The 16,971-nt window shown below is 47.1% G+C and overlaps 1 protein-coding gene across 1 annotated transcript; it reads left to right on the plus strand.

Annotated features, from left to right (window-relative positions):
- The first annotated feature begins 1,178 nt into the window (after positions 1-1,178).
- On the plus strand, positions 1,179-5,339 carry KCTD12 (potassium channel tetramerization domain containing 12). Its single transcript, XM_058186156.1, has one exon. It carries the CDS (start codon positions 1,353-1,355, stop codon positions 2,373-2,375), a length of 1,023 nt encoding a protein of 340 aa, XP_058042139.1. The 5' UTR covers positions 1,179-1,352; the 3' UTR covers positions 2,376-5,339.
- The last annotated feature ends 11,632 nt before the right edge of the window (positions 5,340-16,971 follow it).

Raw genomic sequence — 16,971 nt, forward strand, 5'->3', positions numbered from 1 at the left:
ATCATCCACAATTTAACAGATTAATAGAGTTGGAAGGGACCTTGTAGATAATCTAGTCCAACCCCCTGCCCAAGCAGGAGACCCTACACCATTTCCGACAAGTGGCAGTCCAGTCTCTTCTTGAAAGCCTCCAGTGATGAAGCTCCCACAACTTCCGAAGGCAACTTCTGTTCCATTGGTTGATTGTTCTCACTGTCAGGAAGTTTCTCCTTATTCCCAGGTTGAATCTCTCCTTGATCAGTTTCCATCCATTATTCCTTGTCTGGCCTTCAGGTGCTTTGGAAAATAGCTTGACCCCCTTCCTCCTCTCTGTGGCAGCCCCTCAAATATTGGAAGACTGTTATCATGTCTCCCTTAGTCCTTCTCTTCACTAGACGAGCCATGCCCAGTTCCTGCAAACGTTCCTCCTATGTTTTAGTCTCCAGTCTCCTAATAATCTTGGTTGCATTTCTCTGCACTCTTTCTAGAGTCTCAACATCTTTCTGGATGGTCGGAGCATCACCGGAGAAAACTACCTCAAGGACCGAACACCGACACCTTGTCGTCTGAATCGGTTTAGAAAGTAAAAGTGAAGCGCCAACTCTACTCTTATTTTAGGAATGGAAGGGAAACCGGAGGGTGGGGGGCAGAGAAGCGCTCCCAGAAACCAGGAGAGGAGGCCCCGATTTTCTCCGCTGTCTGGCAGTCCCGAGCGGCCAGCCTTCACCCCGCGGGGAGCGGAACTTTTCCACCCACCCCTTTCGCTCCACGTTCCCGCGCGACGGCCTCGGTTACTACCCGCCTCTGTCAACCCAACCAAGTCAGGCTCCTCCCCAAGCGGGTCGCGGCAGCCCACAGGACACGCGGGGCAGGACCCCTCCGCAGCCCGCGCTCCTCCCGGGTCTCGCGTGGGAGTCACGGGACTCCAGAAAGCGGCTTGCAAGCGTCCTTGCAAGCGCCGCTGCCCGGCATCCTCCAAAGCGAGAGGCTCAACCCGGCGCGCGGCCAGGGTGGGCGCTCGGGCGTGGCGGCCGCGGCCCCGCGCGAGCGAGGAGGCAGCGCGCAGGGAAGCGCCCGAGCGACGTCAGCCACCGGCCGCCTCCGGCTCCTCAGTTCGCTCCTCCCGCCGGTGGCAGCGCGGCGGAGCTACATAAAGCCAGCCCCGCCGCCCGTGCTTTGGCTCGCCGGCAGTGCCCGGAGGCCGCAGCCCAGCGGAGCCAAGCGCAAAAAAAAGAAAAGAAAAAAGAAAGAACGCAGAACCGTCGGGGTCGAGGGAAAGCAGCCCGTTGAAAAGCGGAGCAGTGCTGAGACGGTCGCAGCCCCGGGGAGCGCAGGCGGCGGCCGAGGGGCCTCCTCGCCCGGGACCACCCGGCATGGCCTTAGCCGACAGCGCCCGGGGGCTCCCCAACGGCGGGGGAGGCGGCGGCGGCGGGGGAGCCCGGAGCGGCGTCCCTCGAGCTCCGACGGCCTCTGAGCTGGCTTCCTCCCCGTCGTCGGGCCCCATCCCGGAGATCGTGGAGCTGAACGTGGGCGGACAGGTGTACGTGACCCGGAGAGGGACGGTGCTGTCGGTGCGCGGCTCGCTGCTGTGGCGCCTTTTCTCGCAGCAGGAGGCGACCGACCTGCCCCGCGACGCCAAAGGCCGCTTCTTTCTGGATCGCGACGGCTTCCTTTTCCGTTACATCCTGGACTACCTGCGGGATCAGGAGCTGGTGCTACCGGAGGGTTTCCCGGAGCGCAATCGTCTGCGCCGCGAAGCCGAATACTTCCAGCTGCCCGAGCTGGTGCGCCGTCTGGCGGCCTCGGCTTCCTCTCCGGCCCCGCCGCCGTCTCGCTTCGCCGGGATGCTCCGCGACTCTTCGGTGTGCGCCGACGACCCGCCGGGAGGGCTGGGCTATTTAGAAGCGGACTTCGCCGAGCCCCCGGCCACGGCTGCCTCGCCAACCTCGGGCCGCAGCCCGTCGGGGGCGCCGCCGATGCTGGGGGCTTCGCTCTCTCTGGACGCCGGAGGGGCCGTCGCGGGCGGCCGGCGCTCGGGCTACATCACCATCGGCTACCGGGGCTCCTACACCATCGGTCGGGACGCGCAAGCCGACGCCAAATTCCGACGGGTGGCCCGTATCACGGTGTGCGGCAAGACGGCGCTGGCTAAAGAAGTCTTCGGCGAGACGTTGAACGAGAGCCGAGACCCGGACCGGCCACCCGAGCGTTACACGGCCCGCTACTACCTCAAGTTCAACTTCTTGGAGCAGGCCTTCGACCGGCTGAGCGAGGCCGGCTTCCGCATGGCCGCCTGCTCCTCCACCGGGACCTGCGCCTTCGGGCCCGAGCAAGGCGGCCCCGCCGAAGACAAGATCTGGACCAGCTACACCGAATACGTCTTCTGCCGGGAGTGAGCGCGCCCGATGCCCGTCCCCGGGGAGGGGAGGAGGGATAAAAGGCGGCCGTCTGCGGGGCTGTTGCTGGAGACAGGTCCGGTCCCCACCGGAGAACCCCGCTTTGCCCCGGCCGAGCCTCCCCGGTAACCACGGGCGCCCCTCCCCACTCTTTTCCGGCCTGCCGGCCGTCGGCGCTACCCTCCCCGTCCAGCCAAGCGGCTCTTTCGGCGGCCTTTGGACCAGAACTGCGGACTTCCATCAGCCTAGCCCCTCGCGCGTCCTGGGGTCTAAATGGTGTCCCCCTGCCCCAGTTTAAAGCAACCTCCTCCGGACAAGATTGCCCAGCCGTCCCCCGTGGCGAGGGGAGCCCCTCTGTTCCCAGACGGGGCCCGCTGCTCCCAGGGCGAGTGCGGGGGAGACTCTAGCGGGCGATGGGGACTCTAAGCTGGCCTCCTATGCTGAACGTTGCCCCAGCTCGGTTGCTGGCTTCTCCTGTTGACTCCTCTTGGCCGGCGGCTTTGTGGTTGCTGCACCCCGTTCTCCCTCTTCTTCTCCCCCCTCCCGCTTCTTAGGCTACCCCCGGTTGCTTCTTAGCTTTGGGCCAAAGCTACTCGGGAGAACGAGCGAGTGGAGGAGGTGGGAGGACTCCGTTCCGCCGGCATCCGAGCCCCTTGGCATTTCCAAACGGCTTTGAAGTAACATCTCCCGACTGACGCTGCTTGGGAACTCGGAGAGTGGCCCAGCTCTTCGCCCGTCCTATGTAACCAGAAGGCGAGCTTTGCGCACTGGATCAGCAGACTGGTGGAGGCTGGGCTGGGGGCTGGGCTGGGGGGAGGGGTGGTCCCCGATCCGGACTGGCAAAAGCAGACCTCCGTTGGAACTATCGCGTCCCCCCCCCGCAGGATTCCGGGGATTGAATCCCACCCCCCAGACCGGCTACAGCAGCACGTCCCCGTTTAGGGTTTTGAAAGAACTTGCGGATGGGGGGAGGGGGCAGGTTGCTGAAATGGGGTGCTTTCAGAGCGAGGCTGGGGGGCGCCTCCCCAAAGGCATCCTGGGACACGAGGCTGAACCATCCCCTTCCTCCTCTCCCTCAGTGTAGAAATAGGACTCTTGTGCGTGCTTGAGGAGCTGGCTGACGGTGCTACATCTAAAGAACCCCCTCACCCCAAAAAAATATTTCCTCCTCCCAAGATCAGGATGCAGAATTTTAGCTAAAGACAAGCACAACCGCGCGACACCTGCCCCCTCCTTTGATTTCCTCTTTTTGGCATTTATTTAAGCACCAAAGCCACCGCTCTAAATCAGATATTTCTTGCCTAACTCCCAAATAGGGTACGGGCTGCAATTTAATCTCCCAGTAGTCCTTCAAAATTAGGCTAACGCATACGGTGTGTTTGATTCTTGCATTTGGTATTACGGACTCGGATGAGTTATTCTAACCAAAGAACTCTCCCGTGTTTTAATTTTCTTTTTCCTCCTTCCCTTTTAACGGCTGTTTGAGGTCAGTGCTTTTTTTATTTTATTTTTTTAAGAGCGTGAGATGATTTTAATCCAGGGCTTGCCTAGTAAGAGACTTTAAAAAAAAGGATCCTGGGGTTTCAGTCTATATGCATAAAGAGACAAGGAGAAAGTAATTGAGATTCAGGTTGGTCTCATTCATTCCTGGTATTTTTATTTCTTAAGGAATCAGAAATGCTGGCTTAACTGGCTTGCTTACTAAACCAGAATCTTTGTAAAACCTTGATTCCTGGTTTGTTTGCAACAGCAAGCCTGTTTTGTTTCTCTTTCTAGTTTAGGAAGAGACTGGAGGACTCCTATTTGCTGGACCACATCATCCTTTAAAGTGCATCTCCCTTCATGAGTGGGAACCTGCTTAGTGACTTAAAAAACAAATTTTTTAGGAGTCCCACTGGAGCAAAGGTGCTTTTCACACAGCAACGGTTTTTCTTCCGATTTTTTTTCGTTGAAAATGTTTTGCTTCTCATCCAAGAAGTTCCGAACTGGAGAAGCTTCTTGGATGAGAAGCGAAATGTTTTCAAAGGGAAAAAAAAACCCCAAACCAGTCCAGTTGCCTTTTGAAAAAACAAAAAGGATTGAAGGATTGAGAATCTCCGTAGACAAATTTTAGATGAAGTTTTATAAAAACCAGTCACAAATTATCCAAATGGTGACACATTTGAGTCTTGTAGCTTCATTTAGTGGGAACTGTCTGTAAATTGGGAATTGGGGTTATTTTTCTGGAATGCAGCAAGGGAGAGTGAGTGAGTATGGTGTAGGGTCTCCTGCTTGAAGGGTGGGGGGTTGGACTAGATGACCTATAAGGTCCCTTCCAACTCTGAATCTGAAGTGAGTGAGTCAATGAGTGAGTGAGTGAGAGAGAGAGTATGGAGATGATTTTTTTTTTAAAAAAAGGACAAGCAATAAACTACTGCATTGTGGAGAGCTTCCAGAAAAGAAATTTGTCCCTCTTACTCTAAGCTTTACTCTAAAATGATCCCATTTGTGCATATTTCAGCTCTATTGCAATTGAGAAGATATTGGTTGAAATTCAGTGTTAAGACACCATCCCCAAAAAACGGCTGCGAGACTTTTCTAATACACTCACTCTGAACTATGTTTTCTAAATTTTTGTAAACAATCCAGATTTCAGTAAGTGCTTCAATTAGTTCTAAGTTTCTTCTTTTTTTCCCTGTTTTTTTTTAAAATAAATCTTGTACTGTACCTTATTAAGTCTGTCTTGGTAGTCATGAATGGAGGTGTTTTGAATTGAAATTTTGTGACTTGGTGTGTGTATATAAAGTGTATAAACATTTTACACGAATCATTTAGTTTTTTATTCATTTATTAGTGCTATTAAAAAAAAAACTTTCATATGCTGTAAACTGTACCTGGACAAAATGCTTTAATATGAAATTGTGTTCCTGTATCGATTTATATGGGGAAGACTTCAGTATGAATATAAATGGAATTATGAAAATATGCCTGTCTACAATTATTTGCTTGAAGTTGAATCAACAGCTAAATTCGTTGTGAAGCTAAAATGCAGCCCCCTCGTTTTGCAAAATGCATACAGGAAAACTCTTGTATTTTGATCAATGAATGTGTGTTTGCTAGCAGACTATTCTAAAGCGCCTATTATTTTTTTTAAATAAAACAGATATAATAAAATAACTGGAGATTTCTAATGGTTGTGCCCTGGGTAACGAACACTGCACGAGCTAAATACTTAGCAACAGCGTTTGAGGTCCCTCAGACCATCTGGAGAACATAGAGGGCAGGAAAAGACTTAAGAAGAAGTGATTTGGACAATGTGAAAAATCAGCCCCTTTTTGCTAATCATTAAAGCAGGCGGTTCAGCCTTCCAACATGTTATCCATCAATTGCCCCAGCTACTTCTTCGGAGAGTCATTATAGATTCTCAGTCATCCATGTAGTCCCAAAGGTGCTTTTTCAGGAGACAACTGGACCCTCTTGTTTCTTCTTTTGAAGATGTTTCGCTTCTCATCTAAGAAGCTTCTTCAGCTCTGAATGGATGGTGGGGAATGGAAGGATTTATATTCCTTGCAGACAGCTGGTCATCTGCATCCTTTTAGAGGGTTGTTGAGTCACTTGGAGGCTTATCTGTGTCCTCAGGGTCACCTGAGTGGTCTGTAGTCTGCAATATTTTCTCCTCTGGAAATCCATTCCTACTCCCACCCCATTCAAAGGTTGTTTATCCCAAATTGCATAGCTAAAAATCTTTAGAGATTCTCAGTCATCCAGGTCCTGCTTGTCCCAAAGGTGCTTTTTCAGGAGGCAATTAGACTTTCTTGTTTTGTCTTTGAAGACGTTTCGCTTCTCATCCAAGAAGATTCTTCGGCTCTGACAGGTCAGTGGGAAATGGAAGGATTTATATTCCTTGCAGACAGCTGGTCAGTTACATCCTCTTAGAGCCATGAAGGCGAACCTATGGCATGCAGCGCCCTCTCTGATGGCACACGAGTTGTCGCCCCAGTTCATCTCCACTGCGCATGTGTGTACGCCTTCCGCTGGCCAGCTGGTCTTCAGGTCGCGGGGGACGTGGGCGTGCAGGGAGGCTGTGCATGCATGCATGGGGGGAGCAGGGTGGGGCAAATGCAGGAGGGCACATACATGGATGGGGCAGACATGCATTGCATTTTGGGGATTCGCATGTGCATGCATGTGCTTTGGGCATTCAGTCCGGAAAAGGTTAACCTTTAGAGGGTCGTTGAAGCACTTGGAGGTTCCTCTGAGAGCAGCTGCGGCCAATGTTTAGGGTTGAGGATGTCCCTGCCCTGGACATCCTTAGTGACTTCTGTAGCTGCTTCCTGATTTTCAGTGGGGAAGATTTGATTGCTGCAGCATCTTTTGAACTGTTTATTTCAGGTTTCTCCTTCGGGCCTCTCTTGATACAGAATTTTCAGGATTCCCCCTATAAATATGGTTCTGTTTCAGTACAGTCTAGGGGTCCAAACACACCTGTTGGAAGGCCCTAGTTGCCTGCACGCTCCTGGGAGGGTTTTAAAGCACAACCTCTAAGGTTAAAAATAAAACCCTCTCTCCAGGTGTGGATCTGCCAAGGTAGACCTTCAGGAAGGCCTTCTTCATATTGGGAAGGAAACGTGATTGAGGAGATGGGGGTGGGGGGAGAGATTCTACCCCAAGGCAGCCTGGCTTTGGAGTACCTGAGAAGTTGGCTCCATTCTTCCTTGGGCCATGAGTGCAGCCAGCCTTGCCCTACGATCCTTGTGATAAGCCAAATCTTCCTTCTGTGGGGTAACGCTCCTTTGCTCTTTTACCTTTTACGCTATTTCTAACTTCATTATTTATTAAGTTTATAATTTTTCTTTTCTCACCACAATCCTTTTCACTTGATCATTCCAATTTTGGGTGTCATAGTCCTCATTCAGAATATTGCATAATTCCCCCTCTGGCTCTTACACTTTTCCTCACGGGCAGAAAGGTAATATACAACATCACCAATGTATTCTTTGATCCACATCCACAACAATCTTGATGATACCAATTTGTACCAGGTCAATCCTTTTGTGCATAAATTAACGCTACATTTTCTCTTCTGTAGGCATGCCGTTTTTGCCCTCCCCGGCCCCCAGGAATACTCTGCAGGCCTTCCAAATCCTCTGCACGTCCCGTTTTTGTGAAAAACAGGCCCGTTTTTGTAAAAAACAGCCCCGTTTTTGGCAAAAACGGGATGCGCTGGGTGAGGTTTTTTTAGGCCAAAAATGGCCGTATTCAGTGTATAAGACGCACCAACATTTCCACCCTCTTTTAGGGGGCAAAAAGTGCATCCTATACTCTGAAAAGTACGGTAATTTTCTATTTATTTTAAACAATTCCATGGAATTGTTAAATTGTCCTTCAGCTTGGTGTCCCATGGTGAACTGGCCATGGTGAGTTGTGCTGTGGTAAGTTGGCCATGGTGAGTTGGACACGGTGAGTAGGCCGTGGTGAATCGTCCCATTCAGCTTTGCAGAATCTTACTTGAAAAGAGAGGAGCGGTGAGAAAAACCACACTCTGGGAACACCTGGATGGTTTCACAGTCTCGCACAGGTTGTGTACAGAAGAGGTTTTTGCTGTTCCTCAGATCACGGAGAAGTGTGGGAGGATGTGTTGTGTGTTCGCTGATTTAGAGACGGTGTAAAGTAAATAACGAAATTGCAGAGTGCTTTGTGTAAGGAATGGAGAGTTGGTGTCTGAATGCAGCAGAAATGAGATAGGGTATCATAAAACAAGACTGGTGGGGGCGGAGGGGGGCGGGGAGGAGAGGGGATGGTTCTTGCATGAGCAATGAGCATGCCTGCCTGCCGCTCACACAAATGGAGCATGTACACGTGTGCTTGGCCACTGCTCACACCCTAACCCACAAAGAAGAGGGAGTCAAGCTATTCTCCAAAGCACCTGAGGGCAGGACAAGAATCAATGGGTGGAAACTAATCAAGGAGAGAAGCAACTTAGAACTAAGGAGAAATTTCCTGACAGTTAGAACAATTAATCAGTGGTACACCTTGCTTCCAGAAGTTGTGAATGCTCTAACACTGGAAGTTTTTAAGAAGATGATGGATAACCATTTGTCTGAAGTGGTGTAGGGTATCCTGCCTAAGCAGAGGGTTGGACTAGAAGACTTCCAAGGTCCCTTCCAACTGTTATTCTATTCTATTCTAGTCTAGTCTAGTCTAGTCTAGTCTAGTCTAGTCTAGTCTAGTCTAGTCTAGTCTAGTCTATTCTTTCTTCTCTTCTCTTCTCTTCTCTTCTCTTCTCTTCTCTTCTCTTCTCTTCTCTCCTCTCCTCTCCTCTCCTCTCCTCTCCACTCCACTCCACTCCACTCCACTCCACTCCACTCCACTCCACTCCTCTCCATTCCATTCCATTCCATTCCATTTCTATGTCATGTCTAGTCTAGTCCATTCACAAGCACATGGTACATTTACCAGCCATTTATGCCGGGATACCCAATCCCTTCTCTACAGACTGGTGAATTTAATTCAGATGACCATCAGGTATACTCAGTGGTGGGTTTCAATTTTTTTTACTACTGGTTCTCTGGGTGTGGCTTGGTGGGCGTGGCATGGCTTGGTGAATGGGGGTGGTAGGCGTGACAGGGGGAGGATACTGTAAAATCTCCATTCCCACCCCAGTCCAGGGGAAGGTTACTGCAAAATCCCTACTTCCTCCCGATCAGCTGGGACTCAGGAGGCAGAGAATAGATGGGGGCGGAGACAATCAGAATTTTTACTACCAGTTCTCCGAACTACTCAAAATTTCTGCTACCGGTTCTCCAGAACTGGTCAGAACTTGCTGAAACCCACCTCTGGGTATACTACTGCAGGCAAGAATCCCTCAGAAGAAATGGAGTAGCCTTCATAATCAATAAAAGAGTAGGAAAAGCAATACTGGGATACATTGCCCAAAATTACAGAATGATCTTGGTTCGAATCCAAGGCAAACCATTCGATATCACAGTAATTCCAATTCCAAAGAAAGGCAATGCCAAATAATGTTCAAATTATCGCACCATTGCACTCATTTCACATGCTAGTAAGGTTATACTTAAAATCCTACAAGCTAGGCTCCAGCAGTATGTGGATCGATAACTACCAGAAGTACAGGCAGGATTTTGAAGAGGCAGAGGAACTAGAGATCAAATTGCCAACATACGCTGGATCATGGAGAAAGCTAAGGAGTTCCAGAAAAACATCTACTTCTGCTTCATTGACTATGCTAAAGCCTTTGATTGTGTGGATCACAACAAATTGTGGCAAGTTCCTAAAGAGATGGGAGTACCAGACCATCTCATTTGTCTCTTGAGAAACCTGTATGTGGGTCAAGAAGCAACAGTGAGAACTGGACACGGAACCAATGATTGGTTCAAAATTGGGAAATGATTGGTTCAAAATTGGGAAAGCTGTATACTGTCACCCTGCCTATTTAACTTATATGCAGAGCACATCATGAGAAAGGCAAGGCTAAATGAGTCAAAAGTTGGAATTAAGTTTGCCGGGAGAAATATCAACAACCTCAGATACGCAAATGATACCATTCTAATGGCAGAAAACGAAGAGGAACTAAAGAGCCTCTTGATGCGGGTGAAGGAAGAGAGTGCAAAAGTTGGCCTGAAATTCAACATTAAGAAAGCTAAGATCATGGCATTCGTCCCTCTCAATTCCTGACAAATAGATGGGGAAAAAATGGAGATAGTGACAGATTTTATTTTCTTGGGTTCCAAGATCACCCCAGATGGGGACTGCAGCCAAGAAATTAAAAGACGCTTGCTCCTGGGGAGGAAAGCTATGGCAAACTAAGACAGTGTACTAAAAAGCATAGACATCACTCTGCCAAAAAAAGTGCTTATAGTCAAGGCTATGGTTTTCCCAGTTCCAATGGATGGCTGTGAAAGTTGGACCATAAGAAAGGCTGAGCACCAAAGAATTGAGGCCTTTGAACTCTGGTGCTGGAGAAGATTCCTGCGAGTCCCTTGGACTGCAAGGTGAACAAACCAGTCAGTCCTAGAGGAGATCAACCCTGACTGCTCTTTAGAAGGCCAGATCCTGAAGATGAAACTGAAATACTTTGGCCACCTAATGAGAAGGAAGGACTCACTGGAGAAGAGCCTAATGCTGGGAATGATTGAGGGCAAAGAAGGGGACGACAGAGAATGAGGTGGCTGGATGGAGTCATTGAAGCAGTCGGCGTGAGCTTACATCGGCGTAGACTCCAGAGGATGGTAGAGGACAGGAAGGTCTGGAGGAACATTGTCCATGGGGTCATGATGGGTCGGACACGACTTAACAACTAACAACAACAGACTCTGCAGCATGCCAGCAACCGGGCTGCGGAAAACAACAAAGCCCCACTAAAGCTGTATATAAATCTAAATGCTATTGCTTGGGAAGGAAGGAAGGAAGGAAGGAAGGAAGGAAGGAAGGAAGGAAGGAAGGAAGGAAGGAAGGAAGGAAGGAAGGAAGGAAGGAAGGAAGGAATAGTGGCACAGTGCTTAGAATACAAAATTGCAGGCTGATTTTGCCAACTGCCAGGAGTTCGATCCTGACAGGCTCAAGGTAGATTCAGCCTTCAGTCCTTCCAAAGTCAGTAAAATGAGGACCCAGATTGTTGGGAGCCATAAGCTGACTCTGTAAAAAAAAAATTTTTTTTTATTTATTTATTTATTTTTAATTTGTATTTATATCCCGCCCTTCTCTGAAGACTCAGGGCGGCTTACATTGTGTTAAGCAATAATCTTCATCCATTTGTATATTATATACAAAGTCAACTTATGGCCCCCAACAATCTGGGTCCTCATTTTACCTACCTTATAAAGGATGGAAGGCTGAGTCAACCTTGGGCCTGGTGGGACTAGAACCTGCAGTAATTGCAAGCAGCTGCTGTTAATAACAGACTGCATTAGCAGTCTGAGCCACAGAGGCCCCTAAACCGCTCAGAGAGGCTGTAAAACACTGTGAAGAGGTATATAACTCTAACTGCTATTGCTATTGTATAACATTGTCCCAAAGGTGCTTTTCTACCAAAAGGAAACTGGGCTTTCTTGATGGTTGTTGTTTTCTTTGAAAACATTTTATTTCTCAAACAAGAAAGTCTAGTTGCCATTTTTTGGGGGGAAAAAACACCTTTAGGGCAACCATGACCCGGATGATTTTGTTGTGACCCAGGCCCAAGTAAGTACTAGGAAACTCAGTCAGTGAACAAACAAACAAACTTTATTGGAACAGCTGAGAATTACTTCATTTTCAGTGCAGTTCAACTAAATTAAAGCAAATTCCTCCCAACACAAATTCCTCAGTCCTATCACCAACCTTGGTCCAATTAGGCAAACTGCCAAAGGCCTTTCTTGGCAAAAGTTCAGAAGACACCAATACAAAAATAAATGCAAGAAGACGAAGCTACCAACGTTGTTTTCTGGCAAAGCCTAAACGCCGTTGATGGTCTGTTTTAAGCCTTATGGGAGGGGCCAATCATCTCTTGGCTCTACTCCCGAGTTGTCCTCTTTGCTTGAGCTTCTCTTGCCTTCTGGCAGCTCTTCTCATGCTTGCATTAGGAACAGGCTCCTCCTCTTCTTCTGCCTCACTGCTGTCAGTCTCTGGAGGCTCTGGAGTCCGCACCTCACTCCCCGATGGCCCTGGCCCCACCTCAGCCTCCGACACAAAGCCCTCATCCGGGCCTTCCCCAGCTTCCAGGACTGGCCCACACTCTTTCTCAGCCTCATCGCTGTCTGACTCTGTTGCCAGCTCCGCAGGCTGCTGGCGGACCACAACAGATTTAAAAATTTTCATAGATATATTAGTATAGCATTGCTAGGCCAGAAAGGAAGCAATATAGGTGTTCCTCACCTTACAACAGTTCACTTTTCAAAGTTACAACAGCACTGAAAATCATGACTGATGACCATTTTTCATACATACAATCATTTGAGCTTCCCCGTGGTCACGTGATTTACATTCAGATGCTTGGCAGCCAGTGATGGTATTCAGCCGGTTCAGACCGATTCGGGCAAACTGGTAGCGGCAACCTCTGGGTGGTCCTGCCCACCCGGGCGCTATGCCGTCCTATTTAGTCACATTTTCTAAGCCGCGTGCATGCGTACAAGCCGCGTGTGCAAGCAAAGCACATCTGCAGAAAGCTGTGCACAGGCATTTTCGATGCGCGGCGAACCGGTGGTAAAAATTATGTGAAACCCACCTTTGTTGGCAGCTGTCTCACATTTATGACGGTTGCAGTGTCCCGGGGTGTGTGTGTCATGTGATCCCCTTTTGTGACCTTCTCACAAGCAAAGTCAATACCAAAGCCAGATTCTCTTAACAACCACATTACTAACTTAACAACTGCAGTGATTCCCTTAACAGCTGTGGCAAGAAAGGTCGTAAAACAGGGCAAAACCCACTGAACAAACCTCTCCCTTAGCAACAGAAATGTTGGCCTCTGAATTGCGGTCGTACGTGGAGGGTAATTTTCACGTCTGTGCAAATAGCATTGCGTTGTTTTATCTTTGCGTTTTAAGGTGGAAGGTAGTTGGCAGAGGCGAACTATATATGTGTTCATAAGAATAATATTATTGAAAGAGTGACCTCGAAAATAATCCTGAGTCAAAAAATAAAAATAAAAAAGGCAGCCTGTCTTGCTTGAAAATTAAGAAAAAGAGCCCACTTCTGTGATAGTTCACAGAACTTACTAAATAGTTGCTGGCGAGTTTTGTTTTCTGAAGATGGATGTACCAGGGATGATGATGATGATGATAATAATAATAATAATAATAATAATAATAATAATAATAATAATAATAATAATAATAATAATTTAGATTTTTATACCGCCCTTCTCCCAAAGGACTCAGGGCGGTTCACAGCCAATATAAAACAATGACAATTTACAACTAAAACAGAAATTAAAAAACTTATTATATAATTGGCAAAAATTTAAAACATTTAGACCTAAAAACCCCTAAAATTTATATTAAATAAAAATTAAAATTCAATCCCTATTAAAATATTAAAATTTAAAATTCCTAAGCCAGTCCCGCGCGAATAAACAAATACGTCTTCAGCTCGCTTGTTTCAGAAATCATAGCGTGCTGAAACCCAAACTCTAATTTATTGATTGATGACACCAGCTCAGGTATCTTCAGCTTCTCTGCCAGAGGGCACTTGAGACTGAAGTTTAGAGTATACTTCTAAATCTTTCTGAAGGGTGTATCATTGAGATGGTATAAGCTAGACCACAGAATTAGCGCAACTTTAACGAACTCCTTTTTTTTAAAGAAACAGACATGAATTTAGTAAAGTTTCATGTTTGTATTCGAGGGCAGATAAATGAGCCACGTTATTTTTAGTGGTGTAGACATTTTTAAGGAAATGACCAGCCTAGATCTTCATTTTTTTTCTTGCTTGCTGAAAATCCCCAAGAGGAAGCAGACATTTAAATAAAAGGCTGAGCTTGCATGAAGTTACTGCTGAAAACAGTACGTTCGAAATATTTCTAGCTGATGGAAGGCTTTTCTTCTGATTGGAGATGGCCCCTGAGATAATCTGGGCCAGGGTCATGTAGAGCTTTGTACGTTAAAGCTTTCGTAGTTTGGCACAATACTTTCCTGATAAAAATGATCCCGGGCTATTGTACGACAATTTGATGTATTGCGTGTGTCCAACTGGAATTTTTCTAGACATGATCTGGGTCTCTGTCCTTCAAACAGGCACCTCTGAGGAGTCTATGACAACTCACCACAGCCAACTTGTGATATCCAATTTGCCAGGGGACAATTCACAATGGGCAACTTGCCACAGGACAACTTGCCATGGAACAAGGGTTACACTAATATCAAATAAATAGTGGAATGGAATGGAGTAGAGTGGAGTAGAGTAAAGAAGAGTACAGTAGAGCAGAATAAGAAATAGAGTAGAATAAAATAGGAGTAGAGTAGAGTAGCTTTATTGGCTGTGTGTGATGGGAAATGTAGAGTAGAGTAGAGTAGAATAAGAAATAGAGTAGAGTAGAATAAAATAGAATAGAATAAGACGTAGAGTAGAGAAGAATAGAGTAGAGTAGAGTAGAGTAGAGTAGAGTAGAGTAGAGTAGAATAGAATAGAATAGAATCTACTCATTTCCAATCACACACAGCCAATAAAGCTACTCTACTCTACTCTACTCTACTCTATTTCTTATTCTTTCTGTTCTATTCCTGAATCCCATCAATTTCAAGTGAAACTGACTACAAGTTCCAAGATTAGGTTTGGACTTGACTAGAAAAGTAAAGGGAGTAAAAAATATGAAGGGCACCATTCATGCTGATTTAAAAAGCAAGCTGGCTACTATTTCTTACTGAATTCTCAAGTTTAGTCAATTTTCCCTGCACTCAACAGGTTCCTCAAAGAGAGCTGAAAAGTTTCACAATGCCACCAAAAAAGGGAAATGTCATCCACAAAGAGCCTTGAAGATATGCAGAGGGTGGCGTGGGGGATAAACCTTTGTGCCCAGCTCCAGAGCTGCTACGGGGAACAGGAAGTGTGGTGTGAAGAGCACATTGAGGAAGCACAAAACCACAAAGTAATGGGTAATTAGTGGCAGCTCAGCTTTTGCTCACAGCGGAAAAGCTCCCTCTGCGATCTGCCTCTACACAAAACCCATATTTGGGGTTGGTGCTTTGGAAAGGGCAGCACAAATGGGAGTTGTGAGGGGTCTCAAACAGTTCTAAGACATGAATGGAGGTTGTAGCATAAAATTGACTCATCTAAAATACCACAGTTTGGACAAGTGGTAGCTGAGCACATCATCAATGATTTGGACAATGGGACAGATGTGGAACTCATCAAATTTGCAGATGACACCAAGCTGGCAGGAATAGCCAACACTCCAGAAGATAGGCTCAAGATACAGAAGGATCTTGACAGACTTGAACATTGGGCTCTATCTAACAAAATAAAATTCAATGGTGAAAAAAGTAAAGTTCTACATTTAGGCAAGAAAAACAAAATGAACAGATACAATATATGTGGCACCTTGGTCAATAATAGTAACTGTGAGAGGGATTTTGGAGTCCTAGTGGACAATTATTTAAATATGAGCCAGCAGTGTGCAGCAGCTGCCAAAAAAGCCAACACAGTTCTAGGCTGCATAAACAGAAGGATAGAATCAAGATCAGGTGAAGTGTTAGTGCCACTTTATAATGCCTTGGTAAGGCCACACTTGGAATATTGCATTCAGTTTTGGTCTCCACGATGTAAAAAAAATGTTGAGACTCTAGAAAGAGTGCAGAGAAAAGCAACAAAGATGATTAGGGGACTGGAGGCTGAAACATATGAAGAACGGTTGCAGGAACTGGGTATGTCTAGTTTAATAAAAAGAAGGACTAGGGGAGACATGATAGCAGTGTTCCAATATCTCAGGGGTTGCGACAAAGAAGAGGGAGTCAAACTATTTTCCAAAGCACCTGAGGGTAGAACAAGAAGCAATGGGTGGAAACTGATCAAGGAAAGAAGCAACTTAGAACTAAGGAGAAAATTCCTGACAGTGAGAACAATTAACCAGTGGAACAACTTGCCTCCAGAAGTTGTGAATGCTCCAATACTGGAAGTTTTTAAGAATATGTTGGATAACCATTTGTCTGAAGTGGTATAGGGTTTCCTGCCTAAGCAGGGGGTTGGACTAGAAGACCTCCAAGGTCCCTTCCAACTCTTTTATTCTAAATGATAAAGAGTTAGAAGTTGCACCTTCCCAATGCTCATCAGCAATGATGATGAAGGACAGAGGTCCCCAACCAATTGTGGGTTTCAAATTTTTTTACTACCAGTTCTGTGAGTGTGGCTTGGTGGGTGTGGCATGGGAAGGATACTGTAAAATCTCCATTCCCACCTCACTCCAGGGGAAGGATACTGTAAAATCCCCAGTTCCTCCCAATCAGCTGGGAATCAGGAGGCAGAGAAGAGATGGGGGTGGGGCCAGTCAGAATTTTTATTACCGGTTCTCCGAACTACTCAAAATTTCCATTACTGGTTCTCCAGGATTGGTCAGAACCTGCTGAAACCCACCTCTGTCCCCAAACCCCAGTACGTGGACTTGTATCGGTCTGTGGCATGCCAGCGACTGGACTGCACAAACAAGTGAAGCCCCATCCATGGGATGCAGGCAGCTCACGAAACCACACCCCCTCCTGTCCGCAGAAAAACCTCTCTCCATGGAACCAGTCCCTGGTGCCCAAAACATTGGGAGATGCTGACATAGGAGATGACCAGGCTGAACCCAAGAGTGGTTTCAAGTGTCTTGATCATTCTTGAGTCCCTTCCTGCCCATAAAAGATCTAAGTCCAAGCCACCTTGAATTCCATTGAGCCTTATCCACCGCCAAATTGCTTTGGCTGTTAGTAGTACAGATTCTTGTAGAGAATGTTAGCAGGCAATAAGCCTGGAGTCTTGGCTCTTGATTTCCTGTCCTTGACAGGAAAGAGGTGCTGGCATGGCAGTTTGGTAGTGGCTGGAGGGTGACAGGGTTTCCAGCCCAGAAGTTCAAGTAAGGGTAATAAGCTATTGCAAGACTCCCAGATTCATTGATAGGAGAGAAGAATTCATAGACACAACAGGAACAATAGAA

Source organism: Ahaetulla prasina, chromosome 5, assembly GCF_028640845.1.
Source record: "Ahaetulla prasina isolate Xishuangbanna chromosome 5, ASM2864084v1, whole genome shotgun sequence".
In the NCBI taxonomy this organism is placed as follows: domain Eukaryota; kingdom Metazoa; phylum Chordata; class Lepidosauria; order Squamata; family Colubridae; genus Ahaetulla; species Ahaetulla prasina.

What these genes read in the sequence shown, in the direction of transcription:
- KCTD12 (XM_058186156.1), top strand. Translation starts at nt 1,353, where the DNA reads ATGGCCTTAGCCGACAGCGCCCGGGGGCTCCCCAACGGCGGGGGAGGC.